Raw genomic sequence first — 12,899 nt, forward strand, 5'->3', positions numbered from 1 at the left:
ATTACTATTTTTTCCTTTCAGCTAATCTATATTTACTAATATTCCTATAATAATCACATATTACATAATAACTAAGATTCCTTTGAAACCTCAGGCTATTGAACAGACTGTATCAGTATGATCCCCAGAATATTAACAGCTCGCCTTAGTATAGAGGGACTTCTGTTGATTTTTACTTTTAATCTTTGTACATTTTAAAATTGGATTTGAATGCTTAAAAATAAGTATATCTTATTCTATTAAAATGGTAGTAAAACACTCCTATTGGGGCAAGAACTCTATGAGGTGCTGGGAGGGACAGGGAGTGAGTGGAGGAACAAAAAACGTGGACAGAAAAAAGGTGTTTCCTTGGTTGTGGCACCAGCTGGCCTGGGAGCTCCGCCTCTGTGAGGGCTCTGGTCCTAGAGACCAGCTGCCCAGCCAAGCCCAGCACCTTAGTTAATCAGCCCTTGTTCTCACCAGCCCCAGGAGCCAGGCAGCCAGCCAAGCACTCCAACTGTACACACGAGGAAATAGACACAGAGGTTCAGTGACTTAGATCACTCTACCAACAAAAGGCTACCCTGAGCCTAGAACCCAAGAGCTGATGGCTCCAAGGCCCTTCCCATGACCCTGGCTCTGCCCAACCACTTTCAGTGCCAGCTTTTTGGTATCATCCCAGTGATGGGACACCTGGTTCCAGGCCATAGGCAGCCGCTACTGTAGGAAGGCAAGGGGGAGGGTAGGTCAACCAGAGAAGGGGCTCTTCCTGGCTGGGCAGATAGCCTGCTTCAATCCAGACCACCAATTCTTCCTGAGTACAAAGCTGAGTGTAGAAGGCTGAACTGGCACAATACCAAGAGGAGATGCTTTCCCTGGAAAGCTAAGAGCCGAGACATGCGCCCAGGGTCAAGGCAGACACACTAAGGGGCCTGCCCCAATATCTATCGCTCCTCCACCTAATACCAGAGCCTTTATTTCCACCATTTCTGGATTTCATGGCAATCCAGACAACAAGATTACCTGTACTCCACTGAAGACATTTTCTTCCTCCACTTGCCACTCAGATGACTGTCCGTGCCCGTAACAGATATCCAAAAGCCAGCTGTGAAGCCTGAAGCTCCAGCCAGAACTCCTCAGGAGGAATCTGGGGAGACCAGGAGGAGTTCTTGATCCTGAAGCTGCCATTTATGAGGTCAAACAGAACAAGCACCATCACAGGCCAAACTTAAAAGAGAAACTTAGGATCCACCTGGCCCCTTCCCAGCAGCCACAGCCGCCATGCCACATTCTGTCCAACCACAAAGGGCAATGGTCTCTCCTTTTAAAGCTGTGGAAGGAATCCTGGCTGGGGAAACCCTAGGTCATTGAACAAAGGCCTCTCCTGGAAGTCTGAACCTCCAGAAGGGCCCCAAAGAACATGTTGCTGCTCTTCCCCAGCATCTCACTTCCCAGTGGACAGGAAGGGGCTGCCTGAGTTTTTAAATCCTTAGCATTCTCTGCCACCAGCTTCCAAGTTAGGAAGGGCTGGGCCCTCTGTGAAGGTTTTTCCCATGCTGCCTTCAATTAAGGGTTCTCTAGCAGGGTAGCTAGGAACACTTCCACACTGTCAGGCCCCAGGCTAGTCTCTAGTATGGTTTTTCACATGCCGAGCCAAATTTGAAGACCACCTGAAGGTCTTCCCACACTCTCTGCATTTGAAGGGTCTCTCTCGAGTATGAAATCTCTTGTGGCTAATGAGTTGCGAACCTTTCTTAAAAGATTTCCCACATATGTTACATTTGTGGCACTTTTTTCCAGCGGGTACGTTCTGGAGGCCGGTGGGCCTAGAGCTCTGGCCACGAGCTTCCTCAAAATCCTCAAGAGGCTTCTCCTCACTGGGTTTGAATTCCTGTAAACTCAACCCTGTGTCCTGGCAAGAAGACAACCCAGACGGGCTGCGTTTGGACTGTGCCGCTCTGGTGTGTTTTCTCTCATGTACATAGAGGGTGTTTCTTCCCATGAAGTCTTTCCCACACCACTGGCATTTAAAAGGTCTCTCTTTACTGTGAATTCTCTGATGATTAACAAGGCGATAATTTCTATCATAAGATTTCCCACACAGATTACATTTATAGCGCTTCTCTCCACTGTGTATCCCCTTATGATCTAAAAGAGTTCTTTTACGAGTAAAGGTTTTCCCACATTCTTCACACCAAAAAGGTTTCTCATTGGTGAGGATTTTCGGCTGCATATTTGGAGTTTTCTCACATTCATGGTATTCGTAACGTTTTCCAAAAGAGTGACTCCTATGATGTCGGGAGAGGTTGGAACTCCATCTGAAGGCTTTCCCACATTCCCTGCACTGATAAGGCTTCTCTCTGGTGTGGATTCTTTGATGGATGAGGAGGAACGAGAGATTACGGAAGGCTTTGCCACACTGGCTACATTTATAGGATTTCTCTGTGGCATGATGGCTCTGAGAACCTTGGAACACTTGGTCCTGACTAAACAATGGCTCCCCCTCAGGTTTTCTTTTAATGGCGTGCCTTTTCTTATGAACAATAAAGGCTGACCTATGGGTAAACTCTTTCCCACATTCGCTACATTGGTATGGTTTTTCACCTGTGTGAATTCTCTGATGATCAACAAGGGATTTCTTTCGAGTAAAGGTTTTCCCACATTGCTGACACAGAAAAGTTTTCTCCTCAGTGGGGGCCTTGAGGGGCTGGCTGCAGCTGGAGGTCTGCCTGAAGTCTTCCCTATATTTGCCTTGCTCGTACAGCTTTTTCTCCTTGTGCATTCTCATATGACGAGTAAAGTTTGACCTCCACCTAAAAGTTTTCCTACACTTGGTACACACATAAGGTTTCTCCTGGGTGTGAATCCTTTGATGTTCAAGAACATAGGATTTACAGTGGAAAGATTTCCTACACTGGCTGCAGTCAAAGGGTTTCTTCCCACTGTGGTCTCTCAAATGATGATCAAGTCCTGAGCCACAGGTGAAAGCTTCCCCATTTTGATTAGATTCAAGAAATTCCTGCTTAGCATGGGTTTCCTGGTGCAGACGGTAGGCTGACCTGCGTCGGAAAGCTTTCTCACATAAACTGCACTTATAAGGTTTCAGTCCAGTGTGAATTTTCTCATGTCGTGCGCAGTTTGAGCTCCACCTAAAGGCTTTTCCACACACCCTGCATTTAAACAGTTTCTCTTGAACGTGAAGTCTCTGATGACATTCAAGATGGGAGCCATGACTGAAGGTCCTCCCATAGTCACTGCATTTAAGCAAGGTCCCCACCAGAGGAAGTCTCTGTCCATCTTGGTTGTGAGAGCTAAGGCTGTAGTCTTTCCCACACGCATCCTTTTCATTCCCTTTTTGTACCACGTGAATTCTCTGATGTAAGCTAAACCCTCCGATCATGTGTCTGAGCCCTTTCTCATATTCCTTGTAGTCACAGTGGTGTGAACTTGGTCTGAAGTGTCTGCCACAGCCATGTTTAAGAGACCGCTTTTTTCTAGAAACTCTCAAATGTGTTAAATGTTTTAGGTTAGGACTATTACTTCCTCTTGATTCTTCAGACTCTTTTTCTGTCCTGTGACTGAAATCGGTCTCTTTCTTAACTCTCATTAGCATGGGGGGTCCCCATCGCTCCTTTAACCTACTCTTCTGTTCAAAAGATTCTTGAAACCCTGTTCCCTCAGAAACACTCATCACAGGGCATCCTGATTGCACAGCCAAGGTATCTGCTTCTTCCAAGGGTTGACGTTTTACGATGAATTTGTTAGTCTTAATCTGGAGCTCACCTCCTGACACAAAATAAAACACAAAAGAATGTACTCTTTTCCCATACTTAGAACTGGAGAAAGCACCAAGGGGCAATAAATGCCATGACCGCGGGCAGCCAGGCTTTTGTCTGACTGCCAATACATTGATAGAATAGGGATACAGTACAGTATGGAAGAGGATCCCAGATAAGAGAGAAGAGAAGAGGAAAAGCAAGATGGCCCTACAGCTAGAGATATGCAGAAATCAAATCCAGCCGGAGAATAAAAAGGGTCAAGAGGGGAATGTTAAAAAGCAGAAGCAACTCTCACCTGCTGTTGAGTCAATTTTGACTCACAGCCAGCCAATGAATTACAGAATAGAACTGATCCATTGGGTTTTCTTGGATGTAATCTTTACAGAAGGAGGCTGCCGGGACTTTCTTCCACGGCACTGCTGGGTGGGTCTGAACTGCCAACCTTTAGGTTAGTAGTCGAGTGCGAACCATCTGCACCACCCAGGGACCTAAGAGCAGCATAGGGGAGAGGAATCATGGCATGGGAGCATGACAGGAAGATGCTCAAAGGCCAAGGGATGGGTCTCCAAGGAGGGTGGCTGAAAGAGCTGGACATCAGGCATATCACAGAGAGAAGGGCCAAGCAAAGAAGGACCAGAAGTGAGAGGAGGGCTCCTTAGACCAGGATGGGACAGGTGCAAGATTCAGCAGGAGTGCAGGCACAGGGTGGAGGAGTAGCATTAATGATCAGAAAAGGGGAGGAACAGTGAAAACCTCTGGTGGGCAAAAGCTATTAGAGAGAGGGCTGGCTGGGAGGGGGGCAGGGCGGGAAATGAATGGCCTCTAACAGGTCAGCCTGGAGTGGAGAGGTCCAGGGACCCAGTGCCCCTTAGCACCATTGTTAACAACCTTCCTTCCAGCAAACGATGGAGTAAGTCCTCAGCAGAGGGGCAGGACCTGGTGGTTTCTCTGAACTCACCTGCAGGGGCAGCACCTGTACTCTCTCTTTGCTGAGCATCCTGGGCATTCAGGCCCCATGGCTCCCTTCCCTCCAGCCAGGAGATCAAAGCAGGTTTGGGGAATGGCCCCACTGCAGAAGAGAAGGAAATGGAATGGGAAAGGAGATGAGTCACACAGAACTAGTCTTCAGGACCGTCTCAGGTCTGTGGCCCTGGTGGGGAGGAAGGAAAGGCCAGGAAGGCAGGTGGAGTAGGGTAGGACAGGAGGCCCTAAGAAGAGATTCGAAAGGCTGAGAGAAGTCGCAGCCAAAAAGATCCCTAGGATTCTCCAGAGGTGCAAACCACGACGACGCAGTTAAATCAGCCAACATTTCTGAACACCTATGGTTTAGGACTCATACTCCTGATGGCACTGGGTTTGGTTTTGGTTTTTTATGGTCTAGGCACTTGACGCGTGTTACCTTTAATCTTTACAATGACTCTGTATGGCAGGCATTATTATCCCCATTTTTCAAGAGAGGAAACTGAGACTCATAGATTCTAAGTGATCTCGTTAATAGTTAACAGAGCCAAGATCTAAACCCAAGCCAGACCTCTTTTCATGCACCATAAAGACCAAGAAGGCAGAAGGTGCGGAGAGGCGTAGGGACATGGAGGCCTTACCTAGAGAAGCCACGTTCCCATAATTCTCCAGCATTACATCCCTGTACAGGTTCTTCTTGGCAGAGTCCAGCCAGCCCCACTCATCCTGGAAGAAGACCACCTCCACATCCTTGAAAGTCACAGCCTCCTGAAAAAACACAGCCCTGTGCCCTAGAACCAGCCCACAGCTCCCGGCTTTCAGGCTGGGGTCAGGGGACAGACGCTGAGTGAGTACAGGATGGATCTGGCAAGGGTGAAAGAGGAGACCATCTCCCCGCAGGAGAGCCTGGGGCTCTGGGGAGACAATCTGGGATGTGGGTTACAAGACAGAGAAACCCAGGACCAAGAGGAGCTGTAGGTCCTCACATTAGATGGCAGTGCTGGGACATCAGGAAGGACCAAAGGCGCTGTGACTCACCTGGGACTGGTCGGTCAGGGGCCTGGCTGCTGTCACCCCATCTCCTGGGCACCCCTCTCTTTGTGGAAGGATAGGCACCTGGACAGCAGGAAAATCTGGGGGACAAGAGCAAGCCGTGAAAGAGCAGCCCAGCACTGGGCACCCCACTGAGAAGCCCACTCTCCTCCAGACACAGAGGACTCCTGGGCTCACGGGCAGGCACGGACTTTTTGAAGTACCAGTTTCACATTTCCCCAGCGTCTGTTGGGGGCTGCAGATTGGGGCAGAGTGAGGGTGTGATGGGAGGAAGAGTCAAATGTGGCTCACAGAAGGGGTGGAGAGGACACAGAGCAAAGGGCAAGGACAGAAAGGTATTCTTATAAGAGATCATAGGCTGAAAAGATGACACTATAGGAAATTCGGGAGGTGTGGCATGCTGGGGTCTCACAGCCAGGCAGCAAGTACCGGATTGCCCAGCCAGGTCATCACGCACTCCTATTTCATAGGGAGGCTCCAGGTGGTCCCCCAGGGCAGAGGCGCTCCTGACAGGTGAAGCAGGGGGCCAGATCTGTGCTGCTTGCAGGGCTCCTGTGCCCATCCAATGCACATCTGGGCTCTGGGCAGGGGCTGGGTCCTGGTGAGGAAAAAATGTTGTGAGAGGATCCCCATGGGAACCAGAAAGCAAACTCAAAGAAGACGCCACGTGGCCAAACTCTAAAGGGCAGAGGCCCAGGGAAGGACAAGCTGGGCCCTTTATCACCTACAAAACCAAAAAAACCAAACCCACTGCCGTTGAGTGGAGTCCAACTCATAGGAACCCTACAGGACAGAGGAGAATTGCTTCATAGGGTTTCCAAGGAGCGGCTGGTGGATTTGAACTGCCAATCTTTTGGTTAGCGGCCAAGCTCTTAACCACTGCACCACCAGGGTTCCTTATTAGGTATAGGCAGAGGAAAAAGGACCCTCCCAAGTCCTCAGCCCCAAATCTTCTGCCTCCCTGGGCTCTCATGGGCTGGGCAGGGAAGCCCATGGGGGAGTCAAAGTGGAGACAGATTCCAGCTCCATATAAGCAAGCCCTTGGAAAGTCCGTAACAGCACTACTGTCAGGATCGACAGTGACACCTCCCTCTCCCCTTCCTCCCGCACGCCTCCAGCCTGGAACTTAGATATGAGAGAGACGGAATTTGTCCCAAGGAGTTAAACAGATAAGAGCTCACGGCAGAGATGCAGCATGTAACACCTACCGTGTGTCAGGGACTGCTCTAGACACTGCTGTATAAGGTGACCTTGATGCGGCAGGGTGGCTCCCAGATTACAAACGTGACTGAAATGTTAACACTGCTAAGAGAAGCAATGTCAATTCAGAGGGTCAGCCATGGAACCAGAGAAGAAAAAGTCTCGGGTGCAAAAACTGGCAGAGCCCATCGAAGCAGTGACCAGGAAGGAAGAGGTCTTTGCCATGGGGCTTCGAATAGTTCTGGTCTCAGGGAAAGGCTGTCTCCGAGGGAGAGATGAGAATAGGAAGCTGCAACCAATGAACTTACAAGTTTTTCTGGACATGCGGCCAAGACATTCTCTACACTGAGATGAATGAATCTTAGCCTGAGGCCACTAAGCAGCTGGTGCGGAGTTACAGGTGAAAGATGACGAACTGACCATAGTAGGGCATCTCCTGTTCCTCCCAGACCTACTAAAGGGGGAATAAAGAAACAGTAAGAATATAGAGAAGCCCTGCTGGCGCAGTGGTAAAGAGCTTGGCTGCTAACCAAAAGGTCTGCAGTTCGAATCTACCAGCTGCTCCTTGGAAACCTTATGGGGCAGTTCTACTCTGTCCTATAGGGTTGCTATGAGTCGGAATTGACTCAGCAGCAATGGGTTTGGGTTTTTGTTTTGTTTTGTTTTGAAAGATACAGAAGTGCCACCATGAGGTTAGGGGAAACTTTCTCAGGCCCTGGTTTTCACATTTCGGTAACTCTCAGATAAACCACAGGGTGATTCTGTAACTTCACATCATTTTGAGGATTTCTGTTCATTTTTCAGAATTTGAGGGGCTCTCTCCTAGGCCCAGGTTTTTGTTTTCTAATTTCTAACTAGCTTTCAACCAGTTAGGCCCTCTGCTCATTGGCAATGTTTTCAATGAGTTTTTGAATACCATCTCTAGTGCTAAATGAGCTGAACATAACCAAGCTGCAATTTTCTAACTACTGCATACCTTCTCCTTTTATAAATTATTTTTAAATCTCTCTAAATAGCTCATTGAGGTTCCCAATTTCCTCGCCCACGGCTGCTTCTCTTCCTCCCTACCCCCCCTGCCCCCCGCCACATGCACAGAACAAACCCTCATACTGAGGGAGAAGCAACATGGTACACGGAGTCTGCTCTTCTCAGTCTTATCCTGTACTCCCCTGCCAGAAGCCATGAGTCTTGAACCTAAGTGTCCCCCTTCTTATGAACAAAAGACATCACTCCCTCCTTACGGCCTGTGTCAATATCAAGTCAAATTAGAGATGATATGAAGATGGACTTCATACACTGTAAGCCACAGTGTCCAAAAGCTAGCTACTATTATTGATGGATACCTGCTGACCCTCTTCACAGTGCTGATGTCCTCTGGGAAGGTGGCAAGGGCTACCTGCTAAAGGATCCATGGCTCCGGGCCAGTTCTCACTGCTCCAGTGCAGGGGAATGCAGGGGGGCAGCTTCCCCTGCACCCCAAAACACTTCAGCTCAGAGGCCCTGCCACCCCCAGCAAGCTGGCTCCCTGGCAGACAGGGCTGCCCCCACTCACCCTCTGTGCTGTCCCATCTAGGTCTCTCTGCAGCTCCTCCAGCAGGGCCACGGCCTCTGCCCCACTCCCGGGGCGATGCAGCTGCACCCAGGTCCGGAGCTCCCCAGGCAGGATGCTCAGGAATTGCTCCAGCACCAGCAGCTCCAGGATCTGGGCCTTGGAGAGGACATCGGGCCTCAGCCACCAGCGGCAGAGCTCCTGGAGTCGGCTCAGAGTTTCCAGCGGTCCAGATGACTCATGGTAGCGAAGCTGCCTGAAGAGCTGGCGGAAGAGCTCCTGGCCAGGACGGTTGAGCGTCTGTGGCCTGGCCGCTTGCACTGAAGTGTAGCCCTCATGCTCCTCCTTCTTTGCCACCTGAAGGCGCCCTCGCTCCCTTGAAGCCTGGGCTCGGGACCCTGGATAGGCAGCATACCACCTGCCTGGAGGCATCTCTCACGTTCAGGGCCTACCCAGCCAAGCACAAACCAAGTTTGCTTTAGCTGTGTAACTGCTGGGTCCTCGGGAGCATCTTCTCAGCACTGGCATGGACAATGTCATTTGCTGGGATGTCAGAAGGTACTGGCAAGAGACTGGAATAACCAATATTCCTGTTCAGGAGAGAATGAGAGAATGATGCCCATCGTACATGGTACCACTAGATCCTGTTAGTTGGGACTATCTTTGCCTGTATGAGAAAGGGCACATGAGCATGAGCTTTCGCGGAGACGTGTCTGCCAGTACCAAGCAAACCAAGGCAAGACTGTGTAGTTGTGTGATGCGATAAGCTATGAAAATATCCCAGAATACAGCACAAAGAGGCACAGAAATGGAAAATACACAATAAAAGCTAAGAGACACGGGGGGACAGATCTAGAAGTTTACATCTGTCTAATTGGAATTCCAGAAAGAGAATGGAAAATAGGCAAGTATATGAAGAAACAACGGCAAGAACTTTAGAATCACAGCGAGTGTGGAGTCAAAAACAATCCCGCAACACATACACACGCACACACGCATGCACATGCACTCACACAGGCAAAACTTCAGAACATCAAGAAAAACCCTGGTGCCAGGAGGGAAGGAAGACCAATTATGTACAGATGACATAATCAAGCATATCATCAACGCCAGAGTCTACACAACGATGGTGCAGTGTCTTAAAAGTGGCAGAGGAAAATAACTCTTACCCTAAAACCACATATTTAGCCAGGAGTAAGAGGAAACAAAAACATTTCTAGGCATACCTGAAGACTCAGAAATTTTGCAAACCTAGGTCCTCAATGAAAGAATTAAAACATATACTCCAATAAGGAAAATGAACGCTAAAGAAACAGTGGGATAAAAGAAAATGTGCCAATCACAAAAAGACAAATATTATACTGTCTTGCTATTATATAAAGTCAGGAATTGATGTACATACAGAAAGCAAAGTTCTTTGAAGTTTACCAGGGATGGGAAGGAGAGGGAGGGGGAGTCACTTTCTAGATAATAGACACTTGTTACTTTGGTTGATGAAAAGGCAATTCGAAATATGGATGAAGTCAGCACAATCTGACCAAGGTAAATAAAGACGCTAAGAAGTACGTGAAAAAAAGGGACAATTGCAGTAAATGCTATAACATATACAACTTTGCGACACCAGTAAAAACAACCAGAAAACACGTGTGTGGTTACAGAGGTGGATGGATGCAAATATGTATACAGGAAGGCATATGCGAGTAAATATGCCATATAGATGCATGTATAGGTGTATCTGTCGGCACAGGTATACCCACATATATAACAAACCACATAGTGGGCACAGTTACAGAGGCTTCCCAGGCATGTCCAAACAACTTGTAGGGTTGGTTTACTAGGTTTGAAGGCCTGGGACCATGGTCTCGGGAAACAACTTAGTCAACTGGCATAACATAGTTCACAAAGATAATGTTTTACATCCAAGTTTGGCGAGTAGCATCTGCGAGCAGCAATCTAAGACATGACTATTGTTCTCTAGTCATATGGAGCAAAAGAGAATGAAGGAAATCAAAGGCTCAAAGAAGAAACTAGTCTTCAGGACTAACAGCCCACTTGAACTACAGCCTCATCTAGCCTGTGACCAAAAGAACTAGATAGTGCCCGGCTACCACAACTAACCGACCATTCTGACCAGGGATACAACAGAAGGTCCCTGACAGAATGGAAGAAAAATGTAGAACAAAACTCAAATTCCTAAAAAAGACCAGACCTACTGGACTGATAGAGACTAGAGGAACCCCCGAGACTATCACCTTAAGATACCCTTTGAACTTGGAAATGAAGCTATTTCTGGACGTCAACTTTCAGCCAAGTAATAGATTGGCTTATAAAATAAACAGTATGTGCTCCCTTAAACAATTAACTACATGAAACCAAACAGTCAACATCTACCTGAAAGCAAGATGTGAAGGCAAGGAGGGGAAGGGAAGCTAGATCAATGGAAACAGAACAAACAGAATGGAAACGAGAATGCTGACACACTGTAAAAATTGTAACCAATGACAGAACAATCTGCCTAAAAATTGCTAAAGGGGAACCTAATTTGCTGTGTAAACTTTCACCTAAAACACAAAATATTGTTTTAAAAAATGTAGAATGTAGGTCTAAATAAATCAGAAGAGCATACCGATAAAAATACAGTTAAAATTTCAGACAGTGAATCAGTTGTACATGCTGTAGTCCTTCTTTCCTAGAAGGAAGCTGACTGACTTTAGATTTTGTTAGAGAAATACGGAATTAACTATGTTTGTAAAAATTCAAAATTAGCTGCACACACCACTGACAGATGTGTAAATTTATACAAGCTCAAAAAAAAAAATTTTTTTTTTTTTCTCTTTTCTCACTAGGCAGGGTAACCAGGCGATGTTTCCTTCTGTTGTGCAGAAGGTTGCTATGAGTGGGAGCCGACTCGACAGTAACTGAACAGTAACAGTAAAGCCAAAAAGGCACGTATCTTAATGCTCCAGCAATTTCTCTTCTAGGCATCTATCCTGGAAGAACACTGGCACAGCTGTACAGACATTTATCCAGGTGTTCACTAGCGTACTCTTTGTAACAACACATTAATGGAAATAACCCACTTGCCTACCAATATGGCTAAACAAAAGTACAGCATTTTATAGAATGAAGTATCACATATAGCAGCTAAAAGGAAGGTACTAGATCTTTACGCATCAACACAGCTAAAAAACAACACATGCTAAGTTAAAAAGCATGGTGTAGATACAATTTGTGAGAGAAAAGCTATTATCTTGTGAGCATATGTCTTATACACATAAGTTTTCAAAGGAATAAAAAATGGTCTCTAAGGATTCACAAAAACTCTTACTGAAGAGAGGCTTGGGGATAGTAGTAAAAGGGGCCTTTAGCTTTATTTGCAGTGGTCTGATTTCTTAAGACTTCATTTATGTACTTCCTTTTTTTTAAAGACTGCACATAGAAAATTACAGGAAGCAAATATGCCAAAATGTTAAAAGTGGCTACCTCTGTATGTTAGAAATGTGGGTGCCTATTATTTTTTTCTTTATATATATATGTCTTTTTCCAGTTTCCCAAAATAAAAAGTATATTAAAAAGCAAGTTATGGACGGTATGAAGGTATGACCTCATTTATGTTTTAAAACAAAGGGAAAAAAAGCAGTTTGCATATGCCTAAGAAAGTCCTTAAAACCATAGTATTTCCAGCTGTTATCTCCTGCAGGAGGTGGGATAAGGGGGCTTTCCCTTCCTTCTTGTCTATGTTGCCTGAATTGTTACACATTACTTTTACAACTAAGGACCTCTGGTGGTGCAATGGTTAAGCGCTTGGCTGCTAACTGAAAGGTCGGCAGTTTGAACCCACCTACAGCTCCCTGGAAGAAAGACCTGGCGATCTGCTCCCATAAAGATTACAGCCAAGAAAACCCTATTTGGCAGTACTAATCTGTCACATGAGGTTGCTGTGCCGAAATCAACTTGCCAGCATCCAACAACAATGCTTTTATAGTCAGCAAAGTGATCAATAATTCTGCTTTAAAAATGAGGCAACTGAGTAACGGCTCCCAGGACTAAAGACGGCGAGCACCTAGCGGGATGAGCAGCACATCCTTTTAGGGGCCTTGGGTACAAATAAATGGCAGCTGTCGTTCAAGCAACCGCAAAAGGAAGAAGAAATCCAGGTGGGCCTTAGTTTTGCGCTAGCCACCAAATCGGAGAAGGATGGCTGGACTCTAGAACAGATGTATGAAAAAGACTGGCAAGGGAGGTAGAGAATGAGAAGAGCAAAATGCTGCCAAGAAAACATGACATGCAAAAGAAGAAAAAAAGGCAAAAGACACTTAAAAGAAAATAAACGAGGAAGGAAAGGTGCATTACAAAACAGTGCTTCACTGAATCTGTTC

The 12,899-nt window shown here is 46.7% G+C and overlaps 1 protein-coding gene across 2 annotated transcripts in view; it reads right to left on the reverse strand.

Annotated features, from left to right (window-relative positions):
* Positions 1-12,899, reverse strand: part of ZNF445 (zinc finger protein 445) — a 21,595-nt gene continuing 8,696 nt past the window's right edge. Inside the window, exons 2-7 of one of the 2 annotated variants that reach the window (XM_049862623.1) lie at positions 8,524-9,110; positions 6,201-6,369; positions 5,757-5,851; positions 5,360-5,486; positions 4,717-4,827; positions 1-3,765 (exon numbers count right to left, since the gene is read on the reverse strand). In XM_049862623.1, the coding sequence (XP_049718580.1) occupies positions 1,601-3,765; positions 4,717-4,827; positions 5,360-5,486; positions 5,757-5,851; positions 6,201-6,369; positions 8,524-8,952 (3,096 nt within the window). In that variant the 5' untranslated portion in view covers positions 8,953-9,110 and the 3' untranslated portion in view covers positions 1-1,600. Of the gene's footprint in view, positions 3,766-4,716; positions 4,828-5,359; positions 5,487-5,756; positions 5,852-6,200; positions 6,370-6,979; positions 9,111-12,899 lie in introns of those variants that run through there. The other variant, XM_049862624.1, reaches the window with a different exon arrangement.

The sequence above is a fragment of the Elephas maximus genome, chromosome 20 (assembly GCF_024166365.1).
Source record: "Elephas maximus indicus isolate mEleMax1 chromosome 20, mEleMax1 primary haplotype, whole genome shotgun sequence".
Lineage (NCBI taxonomy): Eukaryota > Metazoa > Chordata > Mammalia > Proboscidea > Elephantidae > Elephas > Elephas maximus.